Source organism: Silene latifolia, chromosome 3, assembly GCF_048544455.1.
Source record: "Silene latifolia isolate original U9 population chromosome 3, ASM4854445v1, whole genome shotgun sequence".
NCBI classification, from domain to species: Eukaryota; Viridiplantae; Streptophyta; class Magnoliopsida; order Caryophyllales; family Caryophyllaceae; genus Silene; species Silene latifolia.
This window is the reverse complement of record NC_133528.1, coordinates 135,436,639-135,462,082: the sequence shown is the minus strand read 5'-3', so window position 1 is coordinate 135,462,082 and position 25,444 is coordinate 135,436,639. Positions and strand designations below refer to the sequence as shown.

Genomic DNA, 25,444 nt, shown 5'->3' with positions numbered 1-25,444 from the left:
GTGTAAAAACGAACGCACTCAATTAGTAACGCGAAAAGACAAACGAGGAACTGTGATCGAAGCCCCGGCCGAGCCAAAGGCCGACAAGATAACTTTATTAAAGATGGTTGCAAGGAGAGTACAAACGACGGCCGTCCCCGTGAGGGTAGCCTAAACTCTACCTACCAAAGCTTTACAAAAAGCGAAGAAACAAAAAAGCAAAAGATTACAGACTTGGGATTTGAAGCGCCAAAAGGATGGCAGGGAGAGAAGGCTCAATAATTGGCCCCCGAACAGCTGAAGCTATCCGAGACGCCGGGTGAGTCTGGTGACGACCGCCCGTCTCCCTATGCCTGTCGTTGCCCTCCATCAGTAGCAGCAGCATCTTCGGTGGCCGGCTTTGAGGAAGGCTGACCATCTCCAAGCAACTCCTTGGCCTCAGCTATCTGAGCCGCCTTCGCTGCATCCGCCTTCACTGCAGCCGCTGCTTCTGCAGCATCGGCCATCTCATCCAGGAGCTGGTCGAATTTTTCCCACGGGAAGGAGCCGTCGGGGACAGCCCTTCTGATTGCCTCCCTGGCCGCCTCCTCGGCCTGGTCCCGGAACTGGACGCACATTTTAGGGAGCAGATCATCTTGAAGCATTTCAATATCCTTCTCTTTTTGAGCAAGGATAGCCTGCATGTCCCTGAGCACCTCCGCCGCTTCGGAACCGATCCTCCCACTCGTCCCTTTGGCAACCACAAATGTCGTAGGCACCTTTATACCGTCCCGCTCCTCCATCATCTTGGCCGTGGCGCCATCAAGATCCTCAACTTTGGCCCTCTCGGCCCTCGGCGCTTTCGGCTTCCTCCGCACGCCTCTCGGCAAGCATGAAGATCCACTTAGCCTTCCCGCTTCCCCCTCGCAGCAGAGAGATCAAGCTTGAGCTTTGCAATCAGCGGCCCAGATTGGGCCGTGGCCTTTTCTTGCTCCATGATGAGGGAGGCGGCTAGACGGCTCCATCTCCCCAACCTCTTGTATATTTTCTCACCCTCCGCCACGAGCTCGGTGGGAGTAACCTTCTGGGGTGAGGAGTCCACGATGACGTTTTTGTCACCCGCCTTCTTGATCGCCTTCTCAGGCTGCTTCCCTACTTGCCGTTCAGTGAGGACGGCGGCTGCCGACGATGGAACTACAAAAAAATTACACAGAGCATCCATGTCACCTTGCATTGACACGTCAGAAAGCCTGTCGTTAGGAATGTCCAACGAGCCGGCTAAATCCGAACCACAAGTTAAATCCGTACCAGTTCGAACCCTCTTAGTTGGAGGGCTGGTGGAAGCAGGCTCCTCCCCGGCCACGGTGGAAGCAGACGGTGGGTCTTTCCTCTTCTCCGGAGAAGGGACCTTAGCAACGGTCACCTCCCCCTCAGTAATGTTGATCACCTCCACATGACCCTTTTCGACCACTGGGGTCGAAGAGGGAGTTGCCATTGATATAGCCGCCGACTTGGACGCTGCCTTCTTTGATCTTTTCGGCACGCCTCCGAGAACCCGTGCATGGGCCGTCTCCTGATCCAACCCCCTCGTCTGCTTTTCCATGATTTCGTTGGGGGCTAGCCTGCGATCCTTCAACTCAGCCGTAGGACGCCGCTGGACAACCTTCCCGTCCTTGTCAAGCCCTAGCCTCTTCAAGTCCTTCTCAGACAGATCCCGCCCAAACCGATCTGCAAGAAATCAAACAAGAGTTACATAAAGGAAGTAAAACAAGGCTCTGAAAAAGGAACATAACAAGCAAAGGTGGGCCTCACACCGACCCCACTCACCCCGATTGAGGGCCGGTATGAGGCCGACGCGGCATAGCGGCTCGTCTTGAAGAATAATCCGAGTCGGGGCGCCCATCCCTCCTCGGATCAAATAGCCGCATTGCCCGCTTCTCATCCGCAGTAAGGGGGACAAAAGAAGCGTCCATCTTAACCTTACTACCCCGGGAGACGTGTTTCTCATACTCTTCCCGGGTCTCACACCGTAAGTAAACGGGGCTCTGAAAAGACCGAGGCAATGGGTAGTCCTCCGGCACTTGGACGTACACCCATCGCTCTTGCCAGTCTTTGCAGGAAGTAAGCTTGTTTACGGAAACATATCCTGGCTCCGTCTGCACGCTGTACCACCCCACCTTTCGGGCGAATGACGGCCGAAGACTATGAAGTCGGCGGAATAAGTTGACCGTAGGGACCTCCCCTTTAAAGAGACAGAGCCACACAAAGCCGATTATCGTCCTCATGGCCAACGGATGCAGTTGGGCCACGACAAGATTCATAGCTTTGATGATGGCCATGACGTGTTCGTTCAAAGGAAACCGGAGCCCGTACTCCAAATGCCGGATGTACACGCCGATATGACCGGGGGAGGGCAAAGCAGACACCCGACCCTCCCGGGAAAACAATTTTATACCCCTCACCAAGGAAGAAGTGATCTCCGAAAAGAGTTTCTCCGGAGCTGCTTACGAATTTATTTATCCAGACACGGTCGAGGCCAGTCGTGCAGGCCTCACCATGATCCGGAATAGTCATCCTCCCACCATCAACGGGAGCCCCCTCACCACGATCCGGAGTAGTAATCCTCCCACCATCACCGGAGCCCCCATCATCATCATCGCATCATCCTCATCCTCCAACTCCTCCAGGAGGGGCAGATCGGCCTACGGGAGAAGGAGACCTAGGGCCCCCAAACCTTAGCGGGATGGCCTCCAGTCCCTCCTCCTCATCAAGACGCGACGGGGAACCCCCCGGCGCAGAAGTACCAATCCCGGCATCAGAAGACATGATTCACAACAAATTACTAGCAAGAAAAATAAAAAGTTTGCTTGTTTACCTTAAAGAAAAACACTCGCCGGATCAAATACTCCGAAGATTAAGAAGACGAAGACAACCCTTGAAAGTTTGAAGAGATGAAGATTTTGGAGAAAATTTTCGAAAATAAAATGGAGGCCAAAATCACGGAATAACTGCCCTATTTATAGAGAAAAGCCCATGAAGGAGGACCAATCAGGGCACAGCCCATGAAGCGTCAACCAATCAGCGAACATACACGTGTCAAACATGCAACCGCGGGATGTCAATCGTTGCAACAGTTGAATGTCAATCAATGCAACAGTGACCAAGCGTCTTCAACACGCCCATTCACATCTCTTCGACTGTTCGTCTCCCTCAAACAAATTCCTCGGTATCTAGTCTCCGCCGGCCACCCGATCAACCAAGCCAGGAAGCACCGGCCGGGGGCAATCAAAATCAACCGGCACTCTCAGCCCTGGTCCCGGCCAGCGTCATGTTCTTTTCCACATCGGATACCCTTTACGCATCCATGTGGAGGGGGGATATGGTGTATGATACGGCCTAACAAGAGCCACGCCGATGCACAAGAAGAAGCCGATACAGAAAATTTGTGAAAATTACTTGCGCAGAATATACGCTCAAAAGTACATCGGAGCCCATACCACGGCATAGACTACGCTGGGGGCAAATTGATGGGGCATATTCTGCACCGCTGACCAAGTCAACACACTGAGCAAGGTCAAAGATATCCACAGCAAGTCAACGACTTAGACAGCCTAGCCGATGCAGCCCATCGGCCTGTTAGCCAGGGTCTCGGCGCGACAACCTGCCAGCCGGGAGACATTTCCGCGTACTCATATCCAAGACCCGTCGGCCGGCCTGCCATAGGTCCATCGGCCGAGGGTAGAACGGTCTTTCTACCTGCTAGCCACTTGGCCACTTGGCCACTACGTGACAAAAGGTGAAAGCCTATAAATACTCCTCAACCTTCTTTGAGGAGAAAATCCCCACAACTGAACCTAAATACACTATTCATCTGGTAATATCTCCCTTATCTCTCCACAATACATATCTAGCCAAGTAACACAGCTTAATCCTTTAAGTTTACTGACTTGAGCGTCGGAGTGAGTACGCTTGGCACAAAGCCAAGCCCTCAGTTCGTTCATTGTTGCAGGAGAGGCCGAGAGAGACGATAGAAGCAAGAAGGGTTCAACTCAAGACATTATTCTACAAGCCACGGGTGGTAACGATACTTGCTCTGGAATTACACCCGGAACAGTACTAAAATGCCATCTTGATTACCAAAAAAACTACGTCAACAATTCAACAAAAAAGACACAATCAACAATTCAACAAAAAAGACACGTCTACAATTCAACTACCTCATCAACTATCTCAGTCATCGTTACTTCTCATCAACTCTTCCGTCTACCAACAATCATCATATACAGTTGTTTCTTCATCCCCTCCATAGCTTATTAGCTTCTTAATCCCCTCTTCTTTCAGTCAAGCCGCATAAATCGCCTGCCTACCCAACCTCCAAAATATCACCTCCCCAAATTTGTCCTTCATACCGTCACCGAGATGGCCAGTTCGGAGAGCTCCCTCGACACCACTGGCTTAGGATTCTATTCAGCCAATGACCTCCGTTTTCGAATGCCAGCTACTACTTGTGTCCGGGTTGGTGGCGGTTCCGGCCTATCGAAGGTGTGTTACCGCTTAAATTTATTGTGCCTTTTCAATCTCCCCTTCTCACGGTTACTTACTCCTGTATTGATGACAATTAATTGTAGTCCGTCTGCCTCCCTAAATTGATTACTCCATATAATATGATTAAATTGGTCTACATTTTGTATATTCTCTATCGTTAATCCAAGAGTTCTGAGTATTCACTCACAAAATCCTGAATCATCCCTTCTCATCGGTTATCGAAAACATCAATCGCTTTTATTTTTATGTCAAATAGGTTTGAAACCAATTTACTTGGTTGAGACAAGTGGTGTTAGTCCAGTGGTAACCGGGTTAAACCTTGAAGCTTGCAGAAATGCAGGAGTTGAGAGGTCCCGGGTTCGACTACCAGCTAGAGCGATGATCATTTGGCCACTGCAGCCCCCGAAGGGGGTGGCTTACATGGTCCATGTGGTGGTGCGGGAATGCATGGGCCCGGGGGGATTCAACCCCCTCGTCATCAAAAAAAAAAAAAATATTATCACCCACCCCCGGCCCAAATGCAAGCTGTAGTTCTAATGGGCTAGCAAGCGAATTTGTCCTATTATTTAGGATTACACTATCGTACGTATGCACAGAAATTTACTCGATTATTTACCAATTCCGCAAGCTGAACAATTTTTGGGGGCTACTTATTCTTTACCATTACATTTCAATCAATTTATGCTGACTTATAACCGATATGATGCGTAACTAATGAGAATATTTTCAAAAGTTCCGCCTATTTTATGTCTATTCCCTTAATTACATGCTGATTGCATGGTTTGGTTTTCATTTTGTGTTTGTCAATGTTCACGAGTTTGAAGTCGTGGTGTTAATTATGGTTTTAGTGTGTTAATTGATATAGTTGAGTAGAATTTTTCAGTTGGGTAATTATGATACAATAATAGCATGAAACGGTATGTCAAGAGTTTTCCCATATGTCGGTCTGGTTTCTGTGCGGGTTTGCTGGCGTTCCCAGCTTTTTGAAGGCTACAAGCGGCCTGAACTCCACTCGGCTCAACCTCTGAAGCACCTCCCATGTCTAATTTTAGGCATATTTACCGTTATTTGTTTTATTAAGGCTTATTTAACATGTCTAGTAACCAGTTCCCTGTAATCTATTTACAAGTGGCCGGACAACAAGTGAACAGAACTTGACTCAACACTACCTCTGAAGCACCTTAAACGTCTACTTTTATGCATATTTCCAGTTATTGGTTTAATTATGGTTTCTTTAACATGTCTAATTGTCTACTGACCTCTTTCCCCGAAATTTAAACATACAGTTTTGATATGGAGAATGGTCATCGTAAAAGAGGTCGTCCATGATACGGATATCGACACCTTAGACGAAGTGGTACTCGAATTAGGAGATCCTATGGGCATCAAGAATGGTTCGAATCCAAACACGTCAATATTGGCGCATCAAACATGGATGGGTACTAACAAGAGGCAAGAGATTTGCATGATCTCGACTCAAGGATCCGAAACACGCGAAGAAACTCCCTAGGACCCGTGAGGAGCCGTGGAAGTGCCGCCCATGGAACAACTTAGTTTTCATCATTTTAGTCTTTATGGTAGTGCATGTTTTTCTTCATAGTCAAGCATGTTTTTCTTCATAGTCAAGGGTATTAATTAATCACCTTGGAAATCAAGGTTAACATTTATTTTTACCTTGGAGCCCAAGGATATTCGGCCTATATATAGTCTGAATTCCTTCATTGTAAATCATCCAAGTTTGAAGAAAATTTCACATTGTGTGATAAAAATCGCTATTGCGAAAAAACCTTTGTGTTATTCGACGCGTTTTCGAGTAAAACCCAAGTATTCTCAATAGGTCTTGAGAATCAATCACCATTGGTCATCTAGTCGATCTATAGGTCTAGATCGAGCAAATATCCCTTTTATTTACGTTTGACTTAGCTTCAAGTAACACGAATTGATCGGGTTGCACCTAGTGCATTCGGGTCCTTCGTTTATTTGTAGCACAATTAAGAATTCCGCTCGCGATACGCATCAATTATGGTATCAGAGCTTCGGCTCTTGATTTCCATTAATCGAGACGATCCAAGGGTCTTGATTTCTTTATAAAAAAAAAATCTGAAAGTTATCACTCATACCCACATTTCGAAAATGAACTTTGAAGATCCCAACTTTCTTCAAAGCCTTCGAGATGCGTTGCGTAACATCCCGGAATTTGACTCACGATGGCAACCACGTCGTATGGAACGAGTCGTCGACGAGTTCAAAATCAACGAATTACCTGAATTCGTGGGAAGCACGGATCCCGAGGACTATCTCGAATGGGAACGGAAAATCGAACGAATGTTTGATTTCAAAAACCTTGAGGACGAGAAATGTTGCAAGTACGCTATTTTAAGACTTAGTCGAGGAGCTTCGTTGTGGTACGAAGGCTTGAAAGCGAAGCGTGCTCGGGCTGGAAAGGAGAAAATATCGTCTTGGGAACCTCTTAAATGCAAACTACGCAAGAGATATGTTTCAGCGACATATAGGCTTACGACTTATCGTAAGATCGCCGATCTTACCCAAGGAAGGCTTAGTGTCTTAGACTACATCAATGAGTTTGAGAATCTAGCTTTGATAGGAGGATTGGAGGAGATCGAAGAGTTAAAGATGTCTCGATTTCTTCGTGGATTAAATCGTAATATAACCAATTCGGTTGAATTACAATCCTACGCTGATTTCGATGCCTTATGTAACCTATGCCTAAAATTTGAAGCTCAATGGAAGGCTAAACTTGCGCCGACCTATGGTGAGAGTATTCGGAGTTGGAGGAATGAAGGAGGATCAAAGGGGAGTCCGAGTAGTAGTGATGTCGAACCCAATCCCAAATCGGTTGCCACCCCTAATTCCGCCACAAAAACACCCGCTCCTAAGGAAACAAGTCTCTCCAAAGTACGATGCTTTAAATGTCAAGGGTTTGGACACTATCAAAATGCGTGTCCAAATAAACGAGTAATTACTTTGAGAGAAGCTATTACTTGTCGGTATAAGTTGTTTGATGAGGAGGAACGATTGGGTGATGTGTTCAATCTCGAAGAAGGGGAAGAGGAGGGAGATGACGAGAATGTCGAGTCTTACACCGCTCCTAGTTACGATTGTACTTTGGTTCTTCGAACCCTACAAGTTCAGTCCACACAAATTGAATCGGAGCAAAGAGACCAAATATTTCACACCAAGTGTCAAGTAAAGGACAAGTGGTGTAGCCTAATCATCGACGGAGGCAGTTGTACTAATGCGGCCTCAAAGGAAATCGTGAGCAAGTTGGGTTTGGTTACAACACCTCATCCCAAGCCCTATGCATTACATTGTCTTGATGACGGGAATAAGGTGAAGGTTACCAAGCATGTGAGAGTGGCTTTAACCATGAGATCTTATGTCGACGAGATTTTGTGTGATGTTGTGCCGATGGATGCGTGCCATGTGCTCTTGGGGCGTCCTTGGCAATTCGATCGCAATGTAGTAAATCATGGTCGAAGTAATGAGTATGAGTTGGTCGACAAGGGTAAGAAGCTTGTTTTGAAACCTATGACGCCTAGTGTTATTCGCTCTATGAGTACCAAGCGTGGAAAAGCTTCTAGCATGTCCATGTTTGCTAGTGAGCGAGAGGTTGATGAAGCCATTGAGGAGGATGTGTCCATGGATTTTATTGTTGCTTTGCCTCGTACTCAAAGAGGTAAGGATGCAATCATGGTTGTTGTGGATCGGTTTTCCAAGAAGGCTCATTTTGTAGCATGTCACAAGATGGACGACGCTAGCAACGTGGCTGATTTGTACTTCCGAGAGATACTCCGTCTTCATGGAGTTCCGAAAACGATAGTCTCTGATCGTGATTCCAAGTTCTTAAGCTACTTTTGGAATACCCTATGGAGGAAAGTGGGTACCAAGCTGTTGTTTAGTACATCTCACCATCCCCAAACCGATGGGCAGACAGAGGTGATGAATCGAACTCTTGGTACATTATTGCGTAGTCTCGTGAACAAGACTCAAAAGGATTGGGATTTAAAGCTCGCTCATGCCGAGTTCGCTTACAATCGATCTACGACATACGCAACAAAGCACTCCCCATTTGAAATCGTGTATGGTGTGAATCCCTACCTACCACTCGACCTTATTCCTTTACCGGAAGATGAACAAGTGCATAAGGATGCGGAGGCAAAGTTAAAGGCAATGATCAAGCTACATGAGCAAGTTCGAGCTAGAATTGAATCCATCAATGAAGTATACAAGCGAAAGACAAACAAGAATCGTCAATCTAGGGTCTTCAATGAAGGGGATTTAGTTTGGGTGTACTTGAGAAAGGATCGATTTCCGAGCAAGCAAAAGAACAAGTTAATGCCACGTGCGGAAGGTCCTTATAAGGTGGTTTCAAAGGTCAGTGATAATGCCTACAAGATCAAACTACCTTGAGATTATGGTGTTCATGCCACCTTCAACATAGGTGATCTTTCTCCTTATATCGATGATGATGGGATTAAGGAATTGAGGACAATTTCTTTTCAAGGGGGAGGAGATGATACGGATATCGACACCTTAGACGAAGTGGTACTCGAATTAGGAGATCCTATGGGCATCAAGAATGGTTTGAATCCAAACACGTCAATATTGGCACATCAAACATGGATGGGTACTAACAAGAGGCAAGAGGTTTGCATGATCTCGACTCAAGGATCCGAAACACGCAAAGAAACTCCCTAGGACCCGTGAGGAGCCGTGGAAGTGCCGCCCAAGGAACAACCTAGTTTTCATCATTTTAGTCTTTATGGTAGTGCATGTTTTTCTTCATAGTCAAGCATGTTTTTCTTCATAGTCAAGGGTATTAATTAATCACCTTGGAAATCAAGGTTAGCATTTATTTTTACCTTGGAGCCCAAGGATATTCGGCCTATATATAGTCTGAATTCCTTCATTGTAAATCATCCAAGTTTGAAGAAAATTTCACATTGTGTGATAAAAATCGCTGTTGCGAAAAAACCTTTGTTTTATTCGACGCGTTTTCGAGTAAAACCCGATTATTCTCAATAGGTCTTGAGAATCAATCGCCATTGGTCGATCTATAGGTCTAGATCGAGCAAATATCCCTTTTATTTACGTTTGACTTAGCTTCAAGTAACACGAATTGATCGGGTTGCACCTAGTGCATTCGGGTCCTTCGTTTATTTGTAGCACAATTAAGACTTCCGCTCGCGATACGCATTAGTCCACGTAAGATGACAAGTTCCAACGACTCAAGTTTGGTCACCCCCAACAACTCACGGCCGGCGGTGTTGACGAGTGAAGCCAACACAGGTGGTCTTCTTCTGCCCTTTTAGAAAATTTGAAAGTAATAGCTTTAAGAACCTAAAGTTGTTAATGTACGTATAAAGGAGTAAACATCGCATTTGTTGCCAGCCTTACTCACATATACGGAGTACTATCTCATCCTTTCCTTTTGCACTTACAAAAATACAAACCATTATTTCCAAATAAGTTAAATTTATTTGCTCTTTACCCTATGTTGCTCTTTCCGCTCACCTTTATTAAGTCTATTACTCCTTCAAGCACATACATACATAGTCTGATACTTGCATTCTTGAATTTAAATTCAAAGTTGGCCGTACAAAATTAGTTGTTACATACTGTTCTTATTTACCATATTGTGGGATGCAGGGCCGACATTTGATGGCATGGACATTGAACCAACCGTCTCTCCGACAACGAGCCATTTGACGGGTACCTCTAACCTTGATGCATCCAATCATATAGCCAATGACAATTCCCCAGACACTTTGGTTAATTTAAATACCAACGAACGTTTGAGAAACACAGCCATCGGCAAAATGCCATGCAGTCCCCGTAGGAGAGGACGTTCTCGGAAACCAACAAATGCTGAGAACCCCGTCTCTGCAACCAGCGTTCCACAAGTGGGTTTCGGCTCCGAAAACAAGAAAGTCGGTAAGCTTACCCCACTTTATTTATGTTTTTGACTTTCTACAATGGTCCTCCCGACTTCAGGTACGCCATATTTATTGTTTGTTGACTATATTTTATCCCCTTGATAGTAATGCACCTAGGCAGGTACCAGCCTGATTCCAGTAGTTTACTTGATTTTAACTAACAAAAAGTATTTATGCCAGTAAATTTACTCAAACAGTGGTGATGTCGAGATGAACTATCGCAAAAGAGGACGACCACGCAAGGCTACAATTCCTGGTAACCCAAACATCAACGTTACCACTCCGATACCAACCGTGTTACGATGCGAAAACAGCACTCGGGGTATAATTTCCGAGAATGTTTTTTTTATCAATTGTAAACACGACATTGGATTTTAATTACTCCCATTTTTTTATTTTTTAAAAAAAAAGGGAACCCCAGCTCAAAGTATGCCCAATACACATGTACGTCTCACTTTGGTTCTCATTAAATTTCACACATTCTTCGAGCATTGAAATTTCACAATACCGCATGTTATTCTACTATAAATATAACCTCCTCCCCTGCAACATTATATCCACTAAAGAGTTTGCCTTGACGGAAAATTTTATTAAACAGCAAAACAACATTACCACCCACTAATCAAAACAATTTAGCGTCTAACCGAGTTTCTATATTCATTGAAATTTTTAAAGTGTACAACGTCATCAGATAACGAATTCCACAAAACTATTTGATTCATAAAAACATGTTTAATGTACACCTCCGAGCCCCCGCATGAACAATCTCCTCCTGGCCCGATCATGAACCCGGCTTCAAGTACGCCATACTTTATTATTTGTTTACGCTATTATATTACTTTCATAGTACTGGGGTGTAACTAGGTTTCTATATTCATTGAAATTTATATAGTGTACAATGTCATCGGCTAACGATTACATATAATTGTTTGAATCATAAAATACAGGTCCAGTGTTCACCTCCGAATGCTTGCATGACCAATCTCCTGCTGCCCCGATCATGAACCCGGCTTCAAGCATGCCATACTTTATTATTTGTTAATTCTTTTTAATCACCTCCATAGTAGTGATTTTAGGCAGCCACTCAACTTACTTTTGTTCCTCAGCTAATCTCACCTAACAAGAACTTTTTTGGGTGAAAAAGTTATATAGACATTGGTGACGTGGAGCTGAGTATTCGCCGAAGAGGCCGGCCACGCAAGGGTACAAATACTAAAAACACAAACAACAACCTTACCACTCCGATCCCAACGGTGTTAAGATGCGAGAACACCACACGAGGTATATTTTCCTAGAATGTACTTCACAATAATGTAATGTACGTTATTGATTAACTGTGAACACATCATTGGTTTTAATTACTCATGGTTTAAAAACAACACAACAGGAACATGAACCGCAACTGAAAGTATGGACAATACCCAGACAGCGAGCAACCCATCTTCAAGTACGCCTCACTTTGTTTATCATTACACTACACACTTTATTCAAACAGTGAACTTCTACAATAATGCCACTTATCCTACTATAAATATAACTTCCTCCCTCCTCTGTGCAATATAATGTTCCCTACATATATTTGATTATCAGTTTAGTGCCTAACTAGGTATATTCATTGAAATTTGTATACGGTGCAATGTAATCAGCTAACAAATTCCACACTTTCTAACTAATCAAATAAATTAAGCATCTATATATTCAGTGAAATTTGTTATAGAGGTCAATGTAATCACCTAATATATTCCATAGTTTGTATATTAACATAGCTATCTTAACAGGAAAATATTTAACAGGTTGGAGTTTTGGCCGCCCAAACGAACAATGTGAGTTTTGTTGCGCCGTAGCTTGGAAAGAAGAATCTGTCGGCCAGACCTCAAAGAACGGCCGACCCAAATTTAATATTTGCTGTCAGAATGGGAAAGTGAAACTCCCATTACTGAAAGAACCACCCGAGCTACTGAAAGGATTATTAGATCCAGCAGGGGGGACACGCTCTACTGAATTCAGAAGGCTCATCAGGTCCTACAACACAATATACGCATTCACATCAATGGGCGGCAAAGTTGACAATGCCATTAACAAAGGTGGTGCGCCGTATTGTTTTAGGTTCGGAGGTCAAAACCATCATAAAATCGGGTCACTCCTACCACCCCAAGGAAAACAACCTCGGTTCATGCAACTATATTTTCATGACACTGAACAAGAGCTCCCAAACAGGGTCAATTCGTTAAATGGACAAGGGAAAAACAGCCTACAACCGGATATTGTTGAAAGTCTATCCCAGATGGTGTATGACCACAACGAGATTGCGAAAGTTTGCAAAATGGCCAGAGAACGTATGGAAAACTTAAACCTAGAACCTGTTCAACTATGACTTCGAGCAGCCCGCAGCAAAGAAGGTATACAATACAACCTCCCAACAGCCGACGAATTTGCTGCACTAATTATTGGCACCAGTGACACTGAAAAAGGTACCCGAGATATTGTTATTCATGACCGTGCAAGAGGGATTAAACGGATTTCTGAACTACACCCAAAATTTATGGCAATGCAATACCCATTAATGTTCCCATATGGTGAAGATGGGTTTAGATTAGACATAGAGCATTCAGATGTAGAGACTACAAGCAGAAAGAAAAGAAAAACGGTAACAATGAGGGAATACTACGCTTATAGGTTCCAAGAACGGAGAAAGAACGACAAGCTAATTGACGGGAATTGTGTTATGTGTGGGAGTTTAAGGCAACAATTCATGGCAGACTCATTTACTTGTGTTGAGGAAACTAGATTGGACTATGTTCGCCATAATCAAAAATCAATTAGGAAATATTCTCTTCGTGGGTTAATTGATGCAGTCGCCGCTGGTGAAGTAACCCCTGCATCCCTTGGCCAACGCATAATTTTATTACCTCCGTCTTACCCAAATTGTTTCCGAAATCTTTTCCAACTCTACCAAGATGGCTTGGCAATCTGCTGATGGGCAGGCCCACCAGATTTATTCATCACTTTCACTTGGAACCCAAAATCGGAGGAGATAGCAGAATTTTTAAAAGCAATTCCTGGCCAACGTCCTGAAGATCGCCCCGGTATTGTTTCGAAAGTGTTCAAGATTAAGCTAGATGAGCTTATGGTAGATCTGACTAAAAGAGCCTTCTTTGGAGAAATACTCGCAAGTATTATAGTAACTTACACTTAATATAACTCCTCTTATTGTCAACAAAATATAAGCCTCTTCCATTTCTATTTCTAAAGAAAATGGAAAATGTTTACTATAATTTCTAAGTAAAACAACTTTTCACCGAGTACTAACTTAAATCATATTATTCAGTTATTTATACAGTGGAGTTCCAGAAGAGAGGGTTGCCTCATACACACATTTGCTTATTTTTGCGATCAGAAGCTAAACACACTGACCCGTCACACATCGACAAAATTATAAGCGCAGAACTACCGGATATAGCAGATGACCCAATCGGATATGCGACCGTCGTACAATTTATGATACATGGCCCATGCGGTGAAAGAAATCCCGACTGCCCATGTAAGGTTGCTGGTAAGTGCTCAAAGTACTATCCGAGAGATTTCTGCCCTAACACATCTGTCAGTGAGGATGGCTATCCCATATATCGTCGAAGAAAAGATAACAGAACAACCGAAAAGAATAACCATGTTATTGATAACAGATCTGTGGTCCCTCACAACATAGACTTGTTAGTGAAATACCAAGCTGACTTGAATGTGGAATGGTGCAACAAACACAGATTAGTTAAATATCTTTTCAAATACATGTCTAAAGGGCCGGATATGGCACTTGCCAACGTACAGGAAGTACGTGGTAATGGTAATGAGAATGATGTAAACATGAATGATCGACCAGTTGACGAGATTGAAACATTTCTTAAGTGTAGATATGTCTCAGCTTCGGAAGCTTGCTGGCGGATGTTTGCATTTGAGATACAATATAAGCAGCCGCCTGTGCAACGTTTGACCTATCACTTAGAAGAAGAACAACAAGTATTCTTTGAAGATTCAGAAGCAGCAGATGACGTTCTAGATAGAGTGGGAGATGCAAGAACAACCCGTACCAAAGGATGGCTATAAACGAAGAACACGAAGATGCTTGCTTATTAACATATGCTGAGTTCCCAACTAAATGGGTATGGGACAATGAAGCAAAAATATGGACAAGACGAAAGAAGGGTTTTAAAATTGGAAGGATCTACTTTGCTAACCCTAATTCTGGTGAGTCATATTACTTACGTCTTCTCTTGAACATTGTTAAGGGGGCTAAATGCTTTGCAGATATTCGTACAATTTATAAAGTTGTTCACCCAACATATATGTAACACCCCCATACTCCAAGTGCCTTACCAGGACCACTCAGGTATGAAGACATTACCATCTCGGTTACCCGAGGCAATGATAATCAAACAACAATAGAGAAACAACGTTTATTATAAATAGTTTAGCGAATAGTTACAATCCTCAAACCAAACCAAAAGTACGATACATTATTGCAAAATCGACTGTCTAACGAAATGTAAATAAACTAAAGGCTACAAATGGAAGACTCCTATCATCATGTCGTGGCATCCCAAACTATCCCAAGATACTCATCTCAATACCTGCTCAATATCTGCTCACCATCCCCGAATGGATCACCGCAGTTTACAAAACAACACCGGGTCGATTAATCACACAATCAATATAGATAACAATAATAAGATAAACAGACAAAATGAACCGTCACACACACACACACACACCACCAATTCCCATCATCTCAATCCCGTCGTCCACCGGACCCACCACGCGATGGGGGACCGCAGCCGTACCCACCAAATCCCCGCTCCACATAGTGAGCGATAACCCCGTCCATTAATGTGCACATCCCCTCCCGTGGCGGGTTCCACGGAGGGCGAAACTAGGGCGTGAGGCCACTCCCGCAAGCGACCCCACTCGGTAGAGAACGCATCTCGAGAACCATCAACAACGATCACAATCACAAACACAGTACAATCATTATATCAAATAACTAAATACAGCACATCACCAATACCCCATTATGGGACTAATACTGAGTAGGAAATCCTACCTGGAAAGCACAACAGTTAGACGGTATCAACAAATTTGTATCAAAAAGCCTCTTCTACGAACCCTCCTCCTATCATATAACACATAAAGGCTACACATCACATACTACACATAAAAACCCCCAATCTCTAAATTAGGGTTTAACCAAAACAAGGGAAAGACAATAAAAAGGGTACATAGATCTTACCCTCGACGCAAGGAATCCAACGATATAAACAACGACAAGAACTGACCGTCTGAACTCCGGGAATTGCTAAGAATGCGATTAGGAAGATGAACTTGTTGCTTTCTCTCTTAAACAGGGTTTTAGGTTTTGTAAAAGTGATTTAAAACAATGACGACGATACTTAAATACCTAAATCGCATAATTAACAAAACCCGAGAAAATCCCCCGTAAAACCGGACACTCGATCGAGTACCCAAGGTACTCGATCGAGTACCCCCTTACTCGATCGAGTACCCCAGTTACTCGATCGAGTACCCAACAGGTCAGAAACTATTTTATTTCGCAACTTACCCTTACTCGACAGAGTAAGGGCTACTCGATAGAGTACCCCAAGACTTATAAATACGGAGTATTACAGTCTTCCCTCCTTAAAAGGAACGTCGTCCCCGAAGTTCAAACCACTACTAAACAAAGGTACTCCCACAACATTCCCGACTCAAAAGCCAAACAAAAACAACATAAGACATGATACTAACCCAACTTATTCCGACAAACATACCGACACTACGTATAAAAGGTGTATAAAACTCTTAAAACTGCTCGCGATCATCTCCTACCCCCCTAAAAGAAACAAGGTTAAGTCCCCGTAACCATACATACCTGATCAAAAAGGAAAGGGTAACGCTCTTTCATGATATCCTCTGCCTCCCATGTAGCTTCCTCAGTCTCGTGGTTAGACCAAAGGATCTTAAGCAAAACTGTCTCACCACTCCTAGTCTTCCTAACCTTTTGGGCAAGAATCTGCTTAGGTACCTCAAGATATGATAAGGATTCATCTAGCTCTAAGCTCTCTGCCTCTAACACATGTGACAGGTCACTCACATACTTCCGCAGCTGCGATACATGAAACACATTATGCACTCTCTCTAACGCAGCTGGTAAAGCCAGACGATAAGCAACTTCCCCAACTCGCTCTAAGATCTCATAAGGCCCTATAAACTTCTGACTTAACTTGCCTTTCTTCCCAAATCTCATAACCCCACGCATAGGAGACACTTTCAAAAGAACTTTGTCCCCAACTTGAAACTCTATGTCCCGACGATGTAGATCTGCATAACTCTTTTGTCGATCCTGGGCTGCTCTCATCCGTTCCCTGATCATCTTAATCTGTTCCACCATCTCATGCACCATCTCTGGTCCTAAAACCACTGCCTCAGCACTGTCGTCCCAACAGATTGGACTCCTACATCTCCTCCCGTACAAAGCCTCAAACGGTGCCATGCCAATACTGGTGTGATAGCTGTTGTTGTAAGAAAACTCTATCAAGTCCAACCTCTGCTCCCAGCTACCACCAAAATCCATCACACAAGCTCGCAACATATCCTCATGAGTCTTGATTGTTCTCTCGATCCGCCTGTCTGTCGCAGGATGAAATGCCGTACTCATCTTCAAAGTTGTTCCCAACGATTCCTGCAACTCTTTCCAAAACCTCGATATAAACCTCGCATCTCTCTGCTCGGACACTATGTCCTTAGGGACTCCATGTAACTTAAGCACGTTCTTTCGATAGGCCATAGCCAATTGTGCCTTAGTCCATGTATCTTTCATTGGAACAAAGTGAGCTGACTTGGTCAGACGATCCACTATCACCCAAATCATGTTGTTACCTTGTTGGCTCTTTGGCAATCCCACAATGAAATCCATGGAAATGGATTCCCACTTCCACTCAGGCACCTCTAAAGACTGAATCTTACCTTGTGGTCGTCGCTGTTCACCTTTAACTCTCTGGCATGTCAAACAACGGGACACAAACTCAGCTGTCTCTTTCTTCATCCCAGGCCACCAAAATGTTTTCTTCAAATCCTTGTATAGCTTGTCTCCACCTGGATGAACTGAATATGGTGTGCAATGCGCCTCTGTCATGATTGTCTTTTTCAACTCCTCGTCATTAGGAACACACCACCTACCATCAAACCTTAAACTACCATCTCAGATGAATAGAAAACCGGACACTTGTCCCTTTCTCTACTCCAGCTCTCAACTCCGCTATCTTAGGATCCAAAGCCTGCTTATCCCGAATATCATCATAAAACTCCAGATGTACTGTCATATCACCCATGGCATCTCCTTTCTGCATCATATGTATCCCAAAGCTCGCTACCTCATCCCTCAGCCTCATCAAAGACAGAGCTGTACACAAGGAATGTACACTCTTCCTACTCAAAGCATCAGCAACAACATTGGCCTTCCCTTCATGGTAGATAATCTCCATGTCGTAATCGCCAATCAGCTCCATCCACCTCCTCTGTCTCATGTTCAACTCCTTCTGCGTGAAGATGTACTTAAGACTCTTATGATCAGAAAATACCTTGAAGATTGCTCCATAAAGGTAATGTCTCCAAATCTTGATAGCAAACACCACTGCACCCAACTCCAGATCATGGGTAGGGTAGTTCTCCTCATAAGGCTTCAATTGCCTAGAAGCATAGGCAATCACTTTACCATTCTCGCATCAACACACATCCCAGACCCATTCTTCGAGGCATCGTATAAACCTCAAAGTTCTCGCTCCCTTCAGTAATGCTAAGACAGAGCCGTGGTCAACCGCTCCTTTAATGTTTGGAACGCCGTCTCACAACTCTCATCCCAACGAAACCTGTTCTCTTTCCTCATCAATGTTGTCATCGGTCTAGCTATCTTGGAGAAATCTTTCACGAACAAATCAGTAGTATCCAGCTAAACCCAAGAAACTCCTAACCTCAAAGAACATTCTTTGGTGCTTCCCACTTTGTCACTGCCTCAATCTTCGCCGGATCCACAGCTACCCCATCTTTAGAGATTACATGCCCCAGAAAAGCAACTTTCTCCAACCAGAACTCACACTTGGACAGCTTGGCATACAACTCATGATCCCTCAAAGTTTGCAACACGATCCTCAGATGCTCCTCATGCTCCTCCTTAGTCTTACAGTAGACTAAGATATCATCGATAAACACCACTACAAACTGGTCCAAGAACTGTCTAAAGATTCTATTCATCAAATCCATAAACACTGCCGGCGCATTAGACAACCCAAACGGCATCACCACATACTCATAATGGCCATACCTTGACGTTAAAGCTGTCTTTGGTATGTCCACCTCTCTAATCTTCACCTGATGGTACCCCGACCTCAAATCAATCTTAGAAAAGACTGTTGCACCGCTCAACTGGTCAAACAGGTCATCTATCCTTGGCAAAGGGTACTTGTTCTTTATCGTCACACGGTTTAGCTCCCTGTAATCTATGCATAACCTTAAACTCCCATCTTTCTTCTTCACGAAAAGAACTGGTGCTCCCCAAGGCGATACACTTGGTCTAATGTATCCCTTCTCTATCAAATCATCAAACTTCTTCCTAAGCTCCTCCATCTCCTTAGGACCCATACGGTACGGTGCCTTAGAGATTGGCCCCGTCCCTGGCTTCAACTCGACGGTGAAATCTATCTCCCTCTTCGGTGGCAACCCCGGAATCTCCTCTGGAAAAACATCTGCAAACTCTCCCACCACTGGTATCTCATCAACTGTCAGAATCTCTATCCGGTCATCTCTCACATGGCACAGATCAAAGGACATCCTTCCTCGATAAGACTTCAAGGTAACAAATTTAATCAACTTAACTTTGGGTTTGACTAGAAACCCACGATAAGACACACTAACACCCTTTGGACCTCTTAAGGACACTTTCTTTTGATGACAGTCTATCTTAGCTTTATGCTTTCCTAACCAATCCATCCCAACTATCATCTCAAAACCGTTAAAAGGAAACTCTAGCAGGTCTACAGGGAAATCAACTTGCCCAACTATCAAAGATACATCTCTAAACAACCTCCCACACGATACAGACTCACCCGAAGGTATGAAAACTTGCTTACTAACAGATTCATATACTCTCAAACCCAACTGTTTAACATGACTCGAAGACACAAACGACTGAGAAGCCCCCGAATCGAACAACACAAAGGTAGGAATACCATTAACAAGGAATGTACCGGTGATAACATGCGCATCTTCCTCAGCTTCTTTCTTCTCCATCATGAATAACTTGCCACTGGTCTTCTGCCCACCTCCCTGGACAGTACTGGCTGATGCGGTCGGCTTAGCACCCGACCCTTGATTGTTGTTGTTGTTTGTCGGTGTTTTCTGATAAGAATTACCGCCGTTGCGGTTGTCTCCACTCTGGTAACTCGACTTCCCGGTTTGGCCATGATCCAAATGGCCTTTGCTCGCGAAGCTCTGTGCGGTCTCGAAAGATCCTGCACTTGTGCACTCATGTATCTTGTGGCCTACACCACCACAACCATAGCAAGTCACTCCCCAACTATTACTCACACTTCCACGGCCACGCCCAAAGGAAGCCCCAAAGATCAACCCCACGACCCGGAAGAAAACCCCTTTGACTGATTGTGGTTGCCTTTCTTGTAATTAGATTGGCCACCACCCTCACTCTCAGACTTCCTCTTCTCACCACCAGACCTCTCCTGAGCCATTTCCACCAACCTCTCCGCTCTCCCAGCCCTCTCATAAGCTTCCTTAACATCGCAAGGATTCCCACGGGTAACTTATCCATAATCTTGGTAGTCAACCCTCTCTCAAACCTCAATGCCGGTTCTCCTCACTCAAACCCATGTCCTCGGATACCTGGACTTCTCATTGAACTGTCTGTAGTACTCGCTCACCGACATCTCGTGGTCATCTTAAACTTATCAAACTCTTCCCTCAACTTACTCCTCACATGCTCCGGCACAAACTCCTTCCTCACAGCCCTACGAAACTCCTCCCAAGGTATAGCAGGTAAGCCTTGGTTGGTATATATTTCCTTAGCACTCACCTTCACTGAATCCCACCACTTGCCTGCCTCCCTCGGATAGAACGCACTGTTCCACCTCATCTCATCGGGACGATGAACCAAATCTAAGATGTTCTCCATCTCTCTCAACCAACTATCAAGCAGATTAGGCTCCCCAACTCCCTTGTACTCTTTCGGGTTAAACCTCGCAATATAGAGGCTGATTTTAGAATGATCAACCTCCTTCTCCTTATCCTTGTCCTTATCCTCATTTACTTTCTTCAGGGTCTCAGTAAGAGCATCCTGGTGCTCTAACATCTTAACGATGTCATCCGTGGTCATAAGCTCAGCTCTCGCATACAAAGCAGTTCTCTTGGGCGGCATCTTGAAGCTATATAAGAAAGGGTAAACATAAACACACGTACTAAACCTCAAAACACGAAAACACGCTGCCCGGAACCCACTCGATCGAGTTCCCAAACACACTCGATCGAGTAACGGGCTACTCGATCGAGTGCCCCACGTACTCGATCGAGTACCCGAACTTCAGACCCAAACAGACCTTCTGATCTCTTACCTACTCGATCGAGTATCTAGGATACTCGATCGAGTGACCCCCTACTCGATCGAGTACCCCTAGTTACTCGATCGAGTGCCCCAAAACTCGATTCTGGACTCAAAATCGCCAAAAACCCACCCGATCGAGTCAGTCTCACTCGATCGAGTAACACTAATTCATAGAAGCTACCCGCATGTTACGTCATATGCTAACATTCTAAACTTTATAAGTCACATTATATCATAATAAGCATACTACGCATCTTTTCTACTATCCGCGAAATCATTTTATCATATTATTAAATGCCACATTGTAAATCATCCAACATGTTATCATCTCATCAACAAGTTTCCTCATATCACCATTTTCTTTCACATGCTCAACTTTCTACTTCAACATCCAACAATTAACACATTCCATCACATTCGTAAACCAGTTAACCAAACACACATACGACTCGACAAACACTTCCCCCATGTGACCGGTTCAAAGTTGTAGGGCGACCCCCGCGACTTTAGGACGTCTCCCAAGCCTTTGCACTAGCTCCCACAACTTTTACCCCGGGTTCATTTTAATTGACTCCATATGTTCATTAAGTTCATTGGTTACAGGGTTTCGGATCGTCGCTCGATACCATTTGTAACACCCCCATACTCCAAGTGCCTTACCAGGACCACTCAGGTATGAAGACATTACCATCTCGGTTACCCGAGGCAATGATAATCAAACAACAATAGAGAAACAACGTTTATTATAAATAGTTTAGCGAATAGTTACAATCCTCAAACCAAACCAAAAGTACGATACATTATTGCAAATCGACTGTCTAATCAAATGTAAATAAACTAAAGGCTACAGCGGAAGACTCCTATCATCATGTCGTGGCATCCCAGCTATCCCAGTACTCATCTCAATACCTGCTCAATATCTGCTCACCATCCCCGAATGGATCACCGCAGGTTTACAAAACAACACCGGGGTCAGTACTAATCACACAATCAATATAGATAACAATAATAAGATAAACAGACAAATTTGAATCACACACACACACACACACACACACCACCAATTCCCATCATCTCAATCCTGACTGTCCACTGGACCAGCCCTGCCAGTGGGGGACCGCAGCCGTACCCACCAAATCCCCGCTCCACATAGTGAGCGATAACCCTGTCCATTAATGTGCACATCCCCTCCCGTGGCGGGTTCCACGGAGGGCGAAACTAGGGCGTGAGGCCACTCCCGCAAGCGACCCCACTCAGCCGAGAACGCATCTCGAGAACCATCAACAACGATCACAATCACAAACACAGTACAATCATTATATCAAACAACTAAATACAGCACATCACCAATACCCCATTATGGGACTAATACTGAGTAGAAAATCCTACCTGGAAAGCACAACAGTTAGACGGTATCAACAGCTGTATCAAAAAGCCTCTTCTACGAACCCTCCTCCTATCATATAACACATAAAGGCTACACATCACATACTACACATAAAAACCCCCAATCTCTAAATTATGGTTTAACCAAAACAAGGGAAAGACAATAAAAAGGGTACATAGATCTTACCCTCGACGCAAGGAATCCAACGATATAAACAACGACAAGAACTGGCCGTCTGAACTCCGGGAATTGCTAAGAATGCGATTAGGAAGATGAACTTGTTGCTTTCTCTCTTAAGCAGGGTTTTAGGTTTTGTAAAAGTGATTTAAAACAATGACGACGATACTTAAATACCTAAATCGCATAATTAACAAAACCCGAGAAAATCCCCCGTAAAACCGGACACTCGATCGAGTACCCAAGGTACTCGATCGAGTACCCCCTTACTCGATCGAGTACCCCAGTTACTCGATCGAGTACCCAACAGGTCAGAAACTATTTTATTTCGCAACTTACCCTTACTCGACAGAGTAAGGGCTACTCGATAGAGTACCCCAAGACTTATAAATACGGAGTATTACAATATAAGTCATCTTGCAATGCTTTAGGCCTATTAGATGGAGATGATGAATGGCATGTCGCCTTGAACGAGACAGCCACTTGGGCTACTGCTCAACAACTACGAGAAATGTTTGCAACGTTACTATTATTTTGTGAGGTGACGGAACCAGAACAGTTATGGTTCGCACATTGGAAAGATTTGTCAGACGACATTCTACCTCGCCAACAACGTCGCCTTGGGTATAGAGATCTTATATTGACTAATGAACAAATTCAAAATTATGCACTTTTGGAACTAGAAATCATTCTTAAATGGAGTGGTCGCAGCTTAAAATAATGTACAAATTTCCCAACTCTGGATAGAACTTTGCTACTTAACAGTGGGAATAGGCTCATAATAGAGGAACAAAGTTACTATGTAGATGAATTGGCAGCTGAATCTCTCAAACTCCAAAATGGTTTGAATGCTGATCAACGGATAGTCTACGAAAGCGTACTTAAAGCTGTTCACCAAAAAACGGAGGTGTGTTCTTCGTATATGAAAGCGGAGGTATTGGAAAGACATCTTTGGGGAGCACTGATATCGATAATACAATCTGAAGGGCTTATAGTACTAGCTGTAGCCTCCTCTGGAATTGCTGCATTATTGCTGATATCCTGCAAGACGGCACATTCTAGGTTCTCAATACCAATAAAACTAACTGAAACATCAAGTTGTAGAATAGAACAAGGAACAGGCCTCGCACACTTGATCCGGGAATCTTCTCTAATTATTTGGGATGAAGCTCCAACGGTTCACCATCATGCTTTTGAGGCTATTGATAGAGCTTTTCGTGACATCATGCAACTTGACAACCTAAACGCCAAGGACCAAGTATTTGGAGGTAAGACACTCGGAAATACTTCAATAACAGTGTAAATTAAAATAAAGAAAAATAAAAACAAATACGCTTAAGATATAAACCAAAATTTTATTCGCATCCCTACATAAAAGCACAAACGACAACAAATTATAGACCCACAATTATAGGCAAACAAAAAAAGTTACACCTACAACTAAGGAACACCACTTAACAAACTACCGAGAATCATTCAAGAACACCAACCCATCACCTATTATCCTCCCACACAAGATGAGGGTGCATCTCATAAAATACATTAAAGGACACTTCATCATACCCTTCAAAATGTATCTCATAATACCCATCAACAACGTAAATATCAATAACCCGACCAAGCCACCAACCGTCGTTCACAAACACCTCCACAAGATCATGAACCGCATACTCAACCGTCCCAATAAAAGGAGGCATAGGACGTATATTCACAACCTCAATGATATCTCTTAAAAAGAAAAACCCACTATAAGTCAAGAGGTGGTGAAACTGCACATAAACATGCCCATCATCCAACAGTAGAAGAACGGTCGCGAGGAAAAAAGATCCAACAAAACCCGCCTCCGGAAACATCACCTCGACTCTGTCACTAACATTGTACAAGGGAGCCATTGAAAAAAACACCAAAAACCTAAAATAGACGAAAGACAAACAGCCAAGAAACGATATTGGAGGAAAAAGAAAGATAACACAAATACTTGTATAAAAAAGATTGATAACACAACCACTTTAACATAAAATAATAACTTATATATATATAACGAACTTAAAAATTAATACGGGAAAGAAGGACACTAAACAGAAAAAAACACCAAAACAAAGCAGGCGTCAACATTAATAATGAGAAGAACAAACATCATACAAATAATAATCACACAATAACTATACAACAGCATCACAATGACCGTTACACACAAAAAGAAAAACAGAAAAACGAGAAGCCAAAACAGAATAAATACAATTTATCATACTAATAATAAACACACACTAACTATACAATAGCCTCACAATGACCGTTTCATATAAAAAAATACAAGGCAACACACAATAACTACAATTAAAATGCTATTAAATGAGAATAATGATACTACTAAATACCTACGATAAATTCCCAGTAACTGGAACGCCATTAATTTATTTTTGAGTGGTTGAAAAGGCTTATTCCGTTATTAAGAAGTATAATGGATTAAGGGCAAAGTGAGAAGTTAGTAATAAGGAAGAAATATATAGAGAGACCCACTCACACAAACAGAACACATAGAAGCAGCTAACGCGAACAAAAACAAGAAGAAAACTAAAAGACACCGAGAATATGTCTCCACAAATTGATATTGTACAACAAAAACAAAAGAGTAACATTTAAAACCGGATAAACGTCTGTGATAGAAAGGGCACCCAATATTAATAAAATAAATGATGATAAATGATAATAATATTAAAACAATCATTAAAGTTATACCATAAGAACAATAACAGTCAAGCAATA

General features: G+C 43.4%; 1 protein-coding gene across 1 annotated transcript; it reads right to left on the bottom strand.

Moving 5' to 3' along the window:
- Positions 1-24,171: 24,171 nt before the first annotated feature.
- Positions 24,172-24,570, bottom strand: LOC141649751 (protein AGENET DOMAIN (AGD)-CONTAINING P1-like). Its single transcript, XM_074458432.1, has one exon. The coding sequence runs from the start codon at positions 24,568-24,570 to the stop codon at positions 24,172-24,174; it is 399 nt and encodes a 132-aa protein (XP_074314533.1).
- Positions 24,571-25,444: the final 874 nt, after the last annotated feature.